This window comes from Papio anubis, chromosome 16 (genome assembly GCF_008728515.1).
Source record: "Papio anubis isolate 15944 chromosome 16, Panubis1.0, whole genome shotgun sequence".
Classification (NCBI taxonomy): domain Eukaryota; kingdom Metazoa; phylum Chordata; class Mammalia; order Primates; family Cercopithecidae; genus Papio; species Papio anubis.
This window is the reverse complement of record NC_044991.1, coordinates 8743721-8757780: the sequence shown is the minus strand read 5'-3', so window position 1 is coordinate 8757780 and position 14060 is coordinate 8743721. Positions and strand designations below refer to the sequence as shown.

General features: G+C 53.9%; 1 protein-coding gene across 1 annotated transcript; it reads right to left on the bottom strand.

Annotated features, from left to right (window-relative positions):
• Positions 1 to 3707: 3707 nt before the first annotated feature.
• Positions 3708 to 14058, bottom strand: CENPM (centromere protein M). Its single transcript, XM_009217400.4, has 6 exons — positions 13919 to 14058; positions 13317 to 13396; positions 12813 to 12905; positions 11477 to 11556; positions 9547 to 9638; positions 3708 to 4161 (listed from the first exon to the last, which is right to left on the bottom strand). The coding sequence occupies exons 1-6, from the start codon at positions 13973 to 13975 to the stop codon at positions 4021 to 4023; spliced, it is 543 nt and encodes a 180-aa protein (XP_009215664.2). The 5' UTR covers positions 13976 to 14058; the 3' UTR covers positions 3708 to 4020.
• Positions 14059 to 14060: the final 2 nt, after the last annotated feature.

The window sequence follows — 14060 nt, the reverse complement described above, 5'->3', positions numbered from 1 at the left end:
GGGACCTGAGAGAGGGGCCCCATGCAGGCCTGGAGGGAGGGGGTGTGGGGGAAGGCCCCTCCTCCTGGTCACCAGTAAAAAGTGACATCCCAGAAGAGCAGGCAGGCTGCGTCCACACTGCATTCCTCCCCTGCTTGGACCCCCATTCCACCAGCCCCCGCAAAGACCTACTCTAGCCTCCAGTTACCCTGCAAAGACACCCTTTCTGGACAAGGACAGAAGGGCCAAAGACAAGGTCACTCTCCGGGAAGGCAGGCCTACCGGGCCTCTGCTGCTACTGCCCATCCCTTCAGGGACCAATGTGAAGGTTCACCTCTAGCCTCTTCCTTCTGCCCTGGAGCCACCCCTCCTCCAGCACAGAGGCTGGCTTCCCCAACCGAGTGCCCGAGGGGCTTCTTGCTGCTGGGGAAGGCCTGCTTAGGGCCATTCCCTGCACCACTCTGCTCCCATGCTAAGGGCCTCTACCCTTGGCCTATCCTGCCACCCCCTGCCCTCTCACGATGCTCAGTGTTCTAGTGGTCTCATCCCGAGGCAGGAACCATGGCTTGCAGACTGCTGCTTTCTGGGGGTACACGGGCCGTCTCCACCTTCTGTATTCCAGCTCAGGGCTTGCCCAGTGGAGATGCCCAAACCCCTTTTTTTTTGAGATGGAGTCTCTGTCACCCAGGCCGGAGTGCAGTGATGCAATTTCAGCTCACTGCAACCTCTGCTTCCTGGGTTCAAGTGATTCTCCTGCCTCAGTCTCCCAAGTAGCTGGGATTACAGGCACATGACACCAAGCCCAGCTAATTTTGTATTTTTAGTAGAGGCAGGGTTTCACTGTGTTGCTCAGGCCGGTCTCAAACTCCTGACCTCAAGTGATCTGCCCACCTCGGCCTCCCAAAGTGCTGGGATTACAGGTGTGAGCCACTGCGCCCGGCCTTCAAACCTTTATTCAAGGATTAGGCACACAGAAAAACTGGAGAGAAGCAGAGGACTGGGGCTGGCTCTGCTGCCAGTTAGCTGTGTGACTGCGACACACTTCCCATGACAACGGTCTGTTTCATGAACTGTGAACTGGGGAAACATCATCTACCTCACAGGTCTGCTGTGTGAGAAGAGCTCTGTGAAGCATGACGTGCCCTGCAAATGTCAGGTGACATGTGGGGCCTCGACCGGAATCTACGTGGCTGAGGTCCTCAGCAGAGCCCAAGGGACTGCCAGGAAGTCAGGCAGGTGTCTACAAACCCTTACTGAGCACTAGGGGTGGGGCCCAAGCTAAGTTCCAGAAGGAACCTACAGAAAGGGGCAGACAGGGCCACATCCCCCGACACCTACGAGTTAGAAGGTGGCCCACCCCTCGGTGAAGGGCATGGGCCCAGCTGCAATGGTGACATCAAAGCAGAGAGGTCTTAGGCCAGCCGCAGTAACTCACACCTATAATCCCAGCACTTTGGGAGGCCGAGGCTAGCGGATCACGTGAGGTCGGGAATTTGAGACCAGCCTGACCATGGTGAAACGCCACCTCTACTAAAAATACAAAAATCAGTTGGGCATGGTGGTGCGCACCTGTAATCCCAGCACTCTGGGAGGCTGAGGCGGGCAGATCACCTGAGGTCGGGAGTTCAAGACCAGCCTGGCCAACATGGTGAAACCAGTCTCTACTAAAAATACAAAAATTAGCCAGGTTTGGTGGCAGGCGCCTGTAATCCCAGCTGCTCTGGAGGCTGAGGCAGGAGAATCGCTTGAACCAGGGAGCAGAGGTTGCAGTGAGTCGAGATCGCGCCACTGCCCTCCAGCCTGGGTGACAGAGTGAGACTCCACCCCCATCAACCAAAAAAAAAAAAAAAAAAAATGCAGAGAGGCCCCAAGGTGCTGGTGCAGTGCTGCCCAGGATTTCAACTGGGGTCCATCCTGAGGCCTGAGGCTGGTTGGCACTCCCTGGCACACACAGGGTTAATGTGGGGAGGGCATTGTCACGTTCCAAGGGAGTCAGGACCCGGCTCTCTTCCTGAAGTTTCTCCCTCCAGACACCCCCTTCACCCACAAGCTCCCACGTGCCAAGCCCGCTCTGTGCAGTGGCAGGAGCTTTGACCTGGCTATGGGGTTTCTAGAGTCCAGTTCTGATGCCTCTACAATCTCCAATGAGACCCAAGGGAGAAGGAAAGCAACTGTCACTGCACAATCTCTCGCCATCAACCCCAAAACGAGACCTCCAGCCAGCTTCTCTTACTTTTTGCAAAGTTCTGACAGTGGTATAATTCCTAATTTGCACCAGTTTTTGAACTCTGCTGTGTGATTTCTTTTTTGGAGACAGTCTCCCTCTGTTGCACGGGCTAGAGTGCAGTGGCATGATCTCGGCTCACTGCAACCTCCGCCTCCCGGGTTCAAGCAATTTTCCCGCCCCAGTCTCCTAAGTAGCTGGGACTACAGGCGCAGGCTGCCACGCCTGGCTAATTTTTTGTATTTTAGTGGAGATAGGGTTTCACCGTGTTGCCCAGGCTAGTCACGAACTCCTGAGCTCAGGCAATCTGCCCGCCTCGGCTTCCCATGTGATTTCAAATAGTTACTGTTCACTGAGTACCTACCTAGCAAGGTGCAAGGCATTAACACATTATGAACAGAGCAACCTACACACAGGCATTGGAGTGGGTCACACGGTCCCAGGCATGTCCCCCATCATCTCATTCAATCCTCACAATGTGACAAGGTGAGCAGAACATCTCCATTCACATGAGGAAACAGCTCCAAGAGGCAACAACCACGTTCTATGACAGCAGGGCCAGGATGCGGAGTCTGATTGGCTTCCTGAGTTCAAGCTCCCCTTACCTCGCCCCACTCTTTTTTTTTTTTTTTTTTTTTTGAGACAGAGTCTCACTCAGTCGCCCAGGCTGGAGTGCAGTGGCCGGATCTCAGCTCACTGCAAGCTCTGCCTCCCGGGTTCACGCCATTCTCCTGTCTCAGCCTCCGAAGAAGCTAGGACTACAGGCGCCCACCACCACGCCCGGCTAATTTTTTTGTACTTTTAGTAGAGATAGGGTTTCACCGTGTTAGCCAGGATGGTCTCGATCTCCTGACCTTGTGATCTGCCCGCCTCTACCTCCCAAAGTGCTAGGATTACAGGCGTGAACCACCGCGCCCAGACTTTTTTTTTTTTTTTGAGACAGAGTCTCGCTCTGCTGCCCAGGCAGTGGCGTGATCTCGGCTCAACACAACCTCCACCTTCCAGGTTCAAGTAATTCTGCTTCAGCCTCCCGAGTAGCTGGGACTACAGGTCCGTGTCACCATGCCTGGCTGATTTTTGTATTTTTAGTAGAGACACGGTTTCACTATGTTGGCCAGGCTGGTCTCACTTTTTTTTTTTTTTTTTTTTGAGGTGGAGTCTCACTCTGTTGTCCAGACTGGAGTGCAGTGGCACAATCTCAGCTCACTGCAACCTCCGCCTCCCAGGTTCAAGTGATTCTCCTGCCTCAGCCTCCTAAGTAGCTGGGACTACAGGCACCCACCACCATGTCCAGCTAATTTTTGTATTTTTGTAGAGATGGGGTTTCACCATGTTGGCCAGGCTGGTCGCAAATCCCTGATCTCAAGTGATCCACCCATCTTGGCCTCCCAAAGTGTTGGTATTACAGGCGTGAGCCTCTGCACCCGGCCCACCCTGCCGTACTCTTTAATTGTTCTGAGTCAGTTTCCTTACCTATAAAGTGGTGAATGAGACCAGTGATTTCTAAACTTTTTTTAGTCACATACCTTTTATTCGAAGGAAACCTTAAATGGAGGTGTAACACGCCAGCTGCTTAAAGACACAAGGCTCTGCAAGAGTAAGTGTGGGAGTGGGAGAGGGCTGGAGTCCCACCAGCTGAGCCCCCTCGCTGCTTCTGCCTAGCTCTCCCTGCTGGAGCACAGGTGCTACAGGGAACCTTCCCAACCACTGGAGGCTGAGCCTGTGCCTGTCAAGCCCTGACTGGACATCCTCAACAGAGAATGTTTATGGAGTCAGCACGAAGCCATGGGGAGAGGCAGCCCAGGGGCCAGTCGCCCTCACAGGTCCTCCAGGGAGGGGCCCTCAGAGCTTCTCAGCAGGGACAGCAGGTTCAGAGCTGAGACACCGGGCACATGGCCAGCGCAGATCTGCAGCATGCGCACCAGGCGCTGCGCCATGGTGGCCCGAAAGCCTTCCACCTGCGGGGAGAGCAGAGAACAGCAGTGAGACAGAATGCAGTGGCTGGCCCTGCTCCCTTACTCAGAGCAGCTGCAGGGGCTGCCAGAGCAGGGCTGGGGGGGGGGACTCGGGGGTAGCTCAGGTCATCACTGCCCATCACAGCCATGCCCTCATTCATGCCACACCTCAGAGTAACTTCCAACTGCCTTAGCTTGCCCAAACCTTCAGACAACCTCCGGAGACATCCAGAGCCTGACCTCCTGTTCAAGAGGAAATGAAGGCTTAGCAAGGCTGGTTAGGTCGAACAAACTGTCTAGGACCACCCAGCTAGTGACTCCAGAGCTGCGCTCTGAACCAGGGCTGCCTCCAACCAATGCCCGGGCAGCTTGGGCCCCAGAGGCTCAAGACCAGGGAGCAGAAGATACTCACAGGGATGGGGCGGAGGGAGGGAGAACGGGTGGCCCCCACCACAGATAAGGTGCCATCAAAAAGGAATGGGCCCGGGGGAGCTGTGGGGCCAGAGAGGGACAAGACTGCTCCAGGCCCGGGCACAGATGCTCTAGACATGTCTGCTGGAAGATCACAATGTTGGCCAGTGTCTTCCCCTGGCTGACATGTGGCCTCAGAAGCATCTCACCTTCTGTTTCCTCTCTAGCTGAGGGCAGGTTGGGGTGTCACCACCCACCCAAAGTAGAGACCTGGGCATCCTCAACTTCCCTGCTCTTACTCCCACCGCTTGCTACCATGACCTCCTTGGTATGAGACCCAGCGGCAGCTTCTCAGTCCTCACCGCACTGGCGCTATTGACAGAGTCCACCACAGCTGTTCACTCCCTCCTTGAAACGCTTTTTCTGCCTGGCTCCCAGGCCCCCGCACTCACCCAGGGTCCCGCTCCCATACAGGCGGCTCCCTCGTCTTTGCCCAGCATCTATCTACATGCTGGGGCTCCAGAGCTCGGTCCTTGGATCTCTTCTCCCACACTCAGTCCCCCGGTGACCTCGTCCAGTTCTGTGGCTTTAAAACCACCCAGTTGCTAATAACACCCAGATTACACCTCCAGGTCTTCCCTCTGAATGTCACACATGTATGCAGCTATTGACTTGATTTCTCCACCCAGGTGGCTAATAGACCCCTTAATCTTTGCATGCCAAAAGTAGAGCCCCTGAAGCCCCCAAAACCTGCTCCTCCTGCAGGCTTCCTTAGCTCAGCCAAAGACAACTCCATCCTTCCAGTCAGCTGGCAAAACCTTCAGAGTCAGGGAGGACTCCTCTTTCTCTCATGCCTCACATTCTGGCCACAGAACAGTTGGCTGGCTCCATCCTGGAAGCAGCCGGTGTCATAGACTATCCCACCACCCTTTTTCCTGGCCAGCACTGAGTCCATGCTTAACTCCCCTAGAAAGAGCCTCCAGGCCAGGCGCGGTGGCTCACGCCTGTAATCCCAGCACTTTGGGAGGCTGAGGCGGGCGGATCAGGTCAGGAGTTTGAGACCAGCCTGGCCAATATGGTGAAACCCCGTCTCTACTAAAAATACAAAAATTAGCCGGGCATGGTGGCGGGCGCCTGTAATCCCAGCTACTTGAGAGGCTGAGACAGAAGAAGAATCACTTGAACCCCAGAAGCAGAGGTTGCAGTGAGCCGAGATCGCGCCATTGTACTCCGGCCTGGGCGGCAGAGCGAAAGTCTGCCTCAAAAAAAAAAAAAAAAAGGCCGGGCGCGGTGGCTCAAGCCTGTAATCCCAGCACTTTGGGAGGCCGAGACGGGTGGATCACGAGGTCAGGAGATCGAGACCATCCTGGCTAACATAGTGAAACCCCGTCTCTACTAAAAAATAACAAAAAACTAGCCGGGCGATGTGGCGGACGCCTGTAGTCCCAGCTACTCGGGAGGCTGAGGCAGGAGAATGGCGTGAACCCGGGAGGCGGAGCTTGCAGTGAGCTGAGATCCGGCCACTGCACTCCAGCCTGGGCGACAGAGCGAGACTCCGTCTCAAAAAAAAAAAAAAAAAAAGCCTCCAGACCTGTCTCTCTATTTCTGCCCTAGTTTCCCTTCAGCCCACTCTCCTCCCAGCAGCCAAAGGGGTCCATTAAAAAACCCAAGTCAGGCCACATTCCTCCCTGGCCCTGAGCCCTCTAGCAGCTCCCCACCAGGCTCCACTGATCCAGCCCCACCATTCCTGATTTCTACACCCCAACCCGTCCTTTGCTGTTGTGCTGCAGCCACCCAGGCCTCCCTGCCAGACCTTGAGCACACCAGGCAAGTCTCACACTCGACCCATGCACTTGCTGTTCTTCCTGCCACGAGGTATCTCCATGGCCTGCCCGCCTACTTCCTTCAGCTCTTTATTTATTTAAAAGTCCTGTTTGCAGGGGCGTTCCCTGGTCACCCTGCCTAACTCTTGCCTGTTTACCACCACCTGATACGCCACGCCTCTACTTTCCAGCACCTCATTTACCCTGTTTGTTTCCTTGACTAGAACAAAGCTGGGGCTTTTTTTGTTTTGTTTTGAGACAGAGTCTCGCTTTGTCACCCAGGCTGGAGTGCAGTGGCACCATCTTGGCTCACTGCAACCTCTGCCTCCCAGGTTCAAGCGATTCTTGTTCCTCAGTCCCCTGAGTAGCTGGGATTACAGGAGCATGCCACCATGCCCAGCTAATTTTTGTATTTTTAGTAAAGACTGAGTTTCACCATGTTGGCCAGGCTGGTCTCAAACTCCTGACCTCAGGTGATCCTCCCACGTCGGCCTCCCTGGGATTAGAGGCATGAGCTATAGCGCCCAGCAGGAAGCTGAGGTTTTTGACTGTTTTGTTCCGTGCTGTGTCCCTGGAGCCTAGAACAGTGCTTGGCACCACAGAAACTCAGGAAGTGTTAATAAATCCTCTCACTCTAAGTCTGGTGGACTTTGTTCCCAAAATCTATCTCCAGGCTGCTGAGGCTCAGGGTCCACAACCTGCCTCTTGCAGCAGCCTTGACCCAGCCTCCTGCCTCTGGCCAGGCTTCCTCCAATCCACGTCACTCCAGAGACATGACCCAAATGCCCAGGTCTGACCACAGTCATGACTTTGCCCATGACATCTAGGAAGAAATGACCTAATTCTACCGCCAGGCTCCCAAAGCTCAGCAAATCCTTCTGCTGTTGCGTGTGTTACATGTCTGCTTATTTCATGAGATTCTGAGAGGGGAGGGCCAATATCTGAGTCATTTGTGTTCCCAGGGCCCAGCACAGAGCCCTACCAGCAGACCTAGGCAGTTATCTCACTGGGCCAATCATACACCTTCCTGTATTTCCTCATCAATGAAAGGGGGCTGGTAATTCCTGCCATGCAAAGGCCTCAAGATATATGGTGGGGCTCAAACTCAATTATCCAGAAGAGTGTTCTAAAGAGGACAACACCAGCATGAAGAGGGAGGCCTGTTCAAACCCTGGGTGCTCCATCTGAGGGATGCAGGCCTATGTTCTGAGCAGGCATTTCTGCAGCTCCTGCTGCAGCTAGAACCAGGCTGGGGCCTCCTGCTTCCTGCCCAGGCCATGAAAGAACCCAGGACCTGGTCTGGCCCGCCACCTCGTGGCCACAGACAGAATTGCACCACTTGTCACAAGGTGAGCAGGCACCATTGTCCCCCACCAGCACCTGAACGATGGAGCAAAGATCGTGATTCCCCTTTAGAGATGAGAAAACTAATGCTCTGTGGCAGGCAAAGTGACCTAATCAAGGTCACATGGTCAGCAGGCTAGGAAAGGAGAACAGCTGGCTCTACCCCTCACTCACGAGCTGTGTGACCCTGAGCAAGTCACCTCGTCTCTCTGGGAGGAAAGCCTGGCAGGTGAAGGCACTTCAGGTGTGCCCAGGCCTCAGGGTCCCATCTATGAGATCAGAGTGCTGGTCTGGTCAGGCGCTCGAAAAGTAATCATCAAATAGGAAAACAAATGCATGAGTCAAGTGTGTATCGTGATCGATGCATCGACTGAGGGGCAGGCCTAACGGCTGCTGCCACATGATGAGACCTGCCCAATCCTAATGTGATATGAAAACATCCCCATTTCTACGGTGACAGCCACAGACTGCTATCCTCTGAATTCTGCCCTTAGACCAGAGGAGTGCCGAAACTAGGATAAGGGACCCCGGTCTAGACAGTGGCGACGGATTGGTGGTGACAGATCGTGTGCTCACTCGGTTCTCCCTGCATTTCATCACTTTGCTTTTGGTAACAGGCACAAGACCCAGAACAGAGCAGAAACACAACTCTTCAAAATGTATCTCAAAACCAATGAATAGGTTTCCAAAGGAATGGAGCAGGCCTGGCGCATGGGTGTGGCAGTGTGGGCCCTGGGGCCCCTCAGTAGACCCCTCGGGGGGAGCACATCAACTCCTGCTGAGGCCTCTGTAGCAAAAAGTCATCAGGATTTATCCTGCATAAAAAGGGGCTAAAGGCCAGGCGCGGTGGCTCATGCCTGTAATCCCAGCACTTTGGGAGGCTAAAGTGGGAGGATCGCTTGAGGTCAGGAGTTCAAGACCAGTGTGGGGAACACAGCAAGACCTCATCTCTACACTAAAAAGTAAATAAATAAATAAATAAATACTTAGCTAGGTGCGGTGGTGCACGCTTGTAGTCCTAGTTACTCAGTAGGCTGAGGTGGGAGGTTCACTTGAGCCCAGGAGCTCGAGTCTGCAGTGAGCCATGATCACACCACTGTACTCCAGCCTGGGCAACAGAGCAATATCTTATCTAAAACAACAACAACAACAACAACAAAAAGGCTACTTTCCTACCCCTCATGATTAGTTACACCTTGTGGGAAACACCAATAGAATCCAGTCGGGGCAGAACACCCTACATATCCATCCAACCATCTACCCGCCCACCCAACAAACATCCCTACCGCCTGCTGGGTACCCTGGCTTGGGATGGGACTAGACAAGGTCTGAAATACAGAGAGTTAAGGCCAAATCAGGCATTCTGACTCCCAGGGGACACAAGGATGCACCAGGTAATGAGACGGACATACGCCTGGCCTCAGTCATTTATACCCCAGCAGGAGAGGAGACTCACAGATACATACACGTAAGACTTAGTTATAACTAAGCATGCAGAAACTCAGCAAAAGGAAAAGCAGGGCAGCACGTGCTAAAGCCTGGCATATAAGATGCACTCCAGATGAAAGCACATCACCCCCGCTTCACACCTGTGTACTCCAAGGCTCAGGGTGACCTACCTGCCCAGGTCACAGCCACTAAACAGAAACGCCAGGACTCAAACCAGGATCCTGTGTCTCCCTCCACTTCAGAAGCTGCCTCGCTCGGATACTGAGTCCTTCAATAACCATTCCCGATGTGCCCACTGTGTGCTGACCACCCTTTCCCCGCACCCAAGTGTAGTGTTGGTCTCTGTGGTCAGCATGCTCACCTCCAGGTCACAGTAGAGCAGGGGGCTTTGGTAGGTGTGGGCCAGCTTCACCACGGTGTGCCGGTGAATGCTGCAGTGGCTCTCCCGCCCAGCTGGAAAGAAATCATGAGTGCTATAGCTGCAATCTCTACCTTCCTGTCTGGAATTCAGGAAGTGCTGGGCAGAGTCCCTCACTTCCCCACTCTTTGGCTCAGTTTCTTTCTAGTCGCGAGGGTGACAGTCCTATTCTACTTTCTTTTCTAGGTAGTCAAGAATATCAAATTAGACAATGAAGATAATAATAGCTCCTACCCCACTCTAGATTCACTCTAGAATCAGTGAGTTGACATCTATAAATTGCTTGGCCTGCATTTGCTCATCAATGCTTCTTGAGAATTATCTGTGCCGTGCCAGGCGCTCTGCTCAAGGAGCTAACAGTTGGCCGGGCGTGGTGGCTCAAGCCTGTAATCCCAGCACTTCGGGAGGTCGAGACGGGCGGATCACGAGGTCAGGAGATTGAGACCATCCTGGCTAACACGGTGAAACCTCGTCTCTACTAAAAAAAATATACAAAAAAAACCTAGCCGGGCGAGGTGGCGGGCGCCTGTAGTCCCAGCTACTAGAGAGGCTGAGGCAGGAGAATGGCGTAAACCCGGGAGGCGGAGCTTGCAGTGAGCTGAGATCCGGCCACTGCACTCCGGCCTGGGCAACAGAGCGAGACTCCGTCTCAAAAAAAAAAAAAAAAAAAAAAAGGAGCTAACAGTTCAGCTGGAAAGGCTAGAAGGGCAGACAGGTCAGACACCTCATGTATGCCAGAGTGACACCGGGGCTGAGTTTTGAGGTATTTGTAGGGGTTAGCAAGATAAATAAGAGGAAATGTATTTGAGAGAAGCCTAGAGTAAACAAAAAGAGACGGGCCGGCCGGGTGGCCGGGTGCGGTGGCTCACGCCTGTAATCCCACCACTCTGGGAGGCCGAGGCGGGCGGATACTTGAGGTCAGGCGTTCAAGACTAGCCTGGCCAACACGGAGAAACCTCATCTCTACTAAAATACAAAAATTAGCTGGGCATGACGGCAGGTGCCTGTAATCCCAGCTACTCGGGAGGCTGAGATGGGAGAATCGCTTGAACCCCGGAGATGGTGGTTGCACTGAGCCGAGATCATGCCACAGCACTCCAGCCTGGGTGGCTGAGTAAGACTCCAACTCAAAAAAAAAAAGGATGGGCCCTGCAACAGGACTTACCTAGGTGTGAACCTCGGCTCTACCACTTTTTATCTAGGGGCCTTGGGCAACTTAACCTCATGACTCTAAAACGGAGGTAATAATACCTACCTCAAACATTAATATGAAAACAAAGCAATTACAGTGTCTGCCTCACAGTGAGAGCTCAAAAGAGGTTAGCCATTATTATTTTCACTGTTAATATTACAAAGTCTCATGAACAGCAGCTGACCCAGAGAAGGAGAGTAACCGGAGATGAGACCAGCCCAGAAGGCAGACGCCAAACTGCAAAGTGCTTTGTGTCTTTAGAGTTTGGATTTTACTGAAAGCCACAGGCAACCACTAGGCAACTCCAAGCAACAGCAGAGTTATCTGCTCAGATTCACTCTTACGCTGACAACAGGTCAGATTCCAAAGTATGTGTATATGCGTTCTTTCGGTTTTTAAATTTAACTTTTAAGTTCCGGGGTACATGTGCAGATTTGTTATGTAGGTAAGCTTGTGTCATCGGGTTTGTTGTACAGATTGTCACCCAGGTATTAAGCCTAGTACCCATTAGTTATTTTTCCTGATCTTCTCCTTTCTCCCGCCCTCCATCCTCTGATAGGCCCCAGTGTGTGTAAAATACATGTTCTTTCCATCACCCAGGGTGCCTCAGCAAGAAGCCTATCCCCGCCCCAGCTTTCCCTTGGCTGGGGGTGGGCGGTAACAGGCGAAGGACGTACTTACCACCTGTGGCAAGGAAACACACCTTCCCCAAGAAGAAGCTGGCATCCACATGGTGCAGGGATTCCTCGGTGTTCTGGAGGCTGGGGTGGCCAGGCCAGAGTGAGAAAACACACCAGAGAACAAAACTTTACAACAGAGAAGGCAGAAGCCCTTGCTTCTCTGATCCTAGAGGCCAGAGAATGACAAGAGGGTGACATTCTCTGGAGAAATACTTTGTCCTTTTTTTTTGGGGGGATGGAGTTTCACTGTCACCCAGGCTGGAATGCAGTAGTGCGATCTTGGCTCACTGCAATGTCTACCTCCTGGGTTCAAGTGATTCTCCTGCCTCAGCCTCCTGAGTAGCTGGGATTACAGGTGCATGCCACCACGCTCAGCTAGTTTTTGTATTTTTAGTAGAGACACGGTTTGCCATGTTGGCCAGGCTAGTCTCAAACTCCTGACCTCAAGCGATCCACCGGTCTCGGCCTCCCAAAGTGGCATGAGCCACCATGCCCCATTATGTCCTTTAATGTTTTTTAAAAATAATTTCAACTTTTATTTTAGATTCAGTGGGTACATGTACAGGTTTATTACATGGGTATACCATGTGATGCTGAGGCTTGGGGTACAAATGATCCCATCACCCAGGTACTGAGCATAGGACCTAATAGTTTTTCAATCGTTGCCCCCTCCCTCCTTCCCTGCTCTAGTAGTCCCCAGTGTCTATTGTTGCCATCTTTGTGTCCATGAGGACCCCATGTTTAGCCCCCACTTACAAGTGAGAACATGTAGTACTTGATTTTCTGCTCCTGTGTTAATTCACTTAGCATAATGGCCTCCAGCTGCATCCAGGTTGCTGCAAAGGTTATGCTTTCGTTCTTTATTATAGGTGGACTTTAATTTTTTTTTTTTTTTTTGAGACAGAGTCTCGCTTTGTTGCCCAGGCTGGAGTGCAGTGGCCCGATCTCGGCTCACTGCAACCTCCACCTCCTGGGTTCAAGCAATTCTGCCTCAGCCTCCCGAGTAGCTGAGACTACAGGCGCAACCCACCACGCCCGGCTAATGTTTTGCATTTTAGTAGAGACGGGGTTTCACCGTGTTGCCCTGGCTGGTCTCAGGCAATCTGCCCACCTCGGCCTCCCAAAGTGCTGAGATTACAGGTGTGAGCCACTGTGCCTGGCCGTTGTCTTTTAAACACTGTGCACTGGCCACTGCCTCCTCTTTCCTCACCCTATAGGATTGACCTCAGACAGCCTCTCCCATCCTCACCACTTCCATCACAAGTTAGGTCACTCTCCCAGCACAGTTCTGAGCCAGGCCTGCCTAAGCCCTGACTGCCCCTTCCTCTGGCTCTCACCTGTATTTGCTGTGAAGATTAACCACAAACACGATCAGGTCAATTCGTGGCCGATTCACACTGGAGGGCAAAGGGAGGGACTTTGCCAAGTGGCTGAAAAACAGGAAATTGCAGGACTCAAGATAACCGTACCGCCTTCACAGCGACCGTTTAAATGCTGCCCTTCATGGGGAAAGAGGCCGTCAAGGGTTCCCCACCTCATCCTAGCCACCCGAGGCTCTTGCGGCCACAACTCCTTGGGCCAGCACAGAGGCAGGACTCGGCCGGTCCTATTCAGATTACTCCTGTCTGATTCCCTCTGCTAGAAAGGGCCTCTGTTTAGTCACCACCTCGGCAAGGGGAGGTTGGGATATAAGACGGCATGGGCCTAGCCAGCTACGCTGCATGCTGGGAGAAGGACCAGCCTCAGAGGAGGGGGCGCTGGGCTTCGGGGTTTAGCAGCTAGGACTGAATCCCTCTGGAGTGAGAGACACGTGGGCCCAGGCCACAGCCGCGGCTACTTACACCTTCAGCTCGGAGGCGCAGTCCTCCTTGAGCATCGAGTCCGCCAGCTGCTGCAGAAGAGCATCCTCCGTGCCTACCAGCTGCGCAGGGAGAGAGAGCGGACCGTCGAGCCCGAGGCACAGCAACCCCTGGGGAGGGCCTGGCCCTTCGACCCACTCCCGGGGAGATCGGGCCGCCGCCAGCAGGCGGCTCCGAGGACATTTCCCGAGAAGTGGACCCCGCGATGCGGCACAGGCGGGGGTCCTGAGGTTTGGACCCGCTGCAGGCCTGTGGGCACCGCACTCTCTACTACCCGATCCTCGTTTAGACCGCCGGCCTCTCCAGGAAGCCAGACCCCCAGACGCGGAAAAACCAAATCCAGGCGCGGGAACCCGCTAATCAGAAGATGGGAAGGGCCCGCCGAGCACCTATTGGTGGGTGCGTCTCTCAACCTTAGAGAGCGGCTACTCCGATTGGTTCAGAGCGTGGCTCTCCGCCTTTTCCCCGTCCCGCTACGGTAGCGCTCGCTGGCTCGGCGCCTTAGGGAGCTCAGTTGACCTACTGGCTGAAGCGCCGCCCAGGAGGTAAAGGCCGGCGGGGGAAGCGGGGCCGCCGGCACCTACCAAGATGGTGGCCGTGTTCAGGCTGGGCAGCTTGTCCAGCGGCCTCAACACCGACATCACAGCCTCAAGGCCGACCGCCGCTCCTGCTGTGCGCGCCGATCTTTCAAACCGCCCTGAGTCCCGCCCCTAGAGCGCGGCCTGG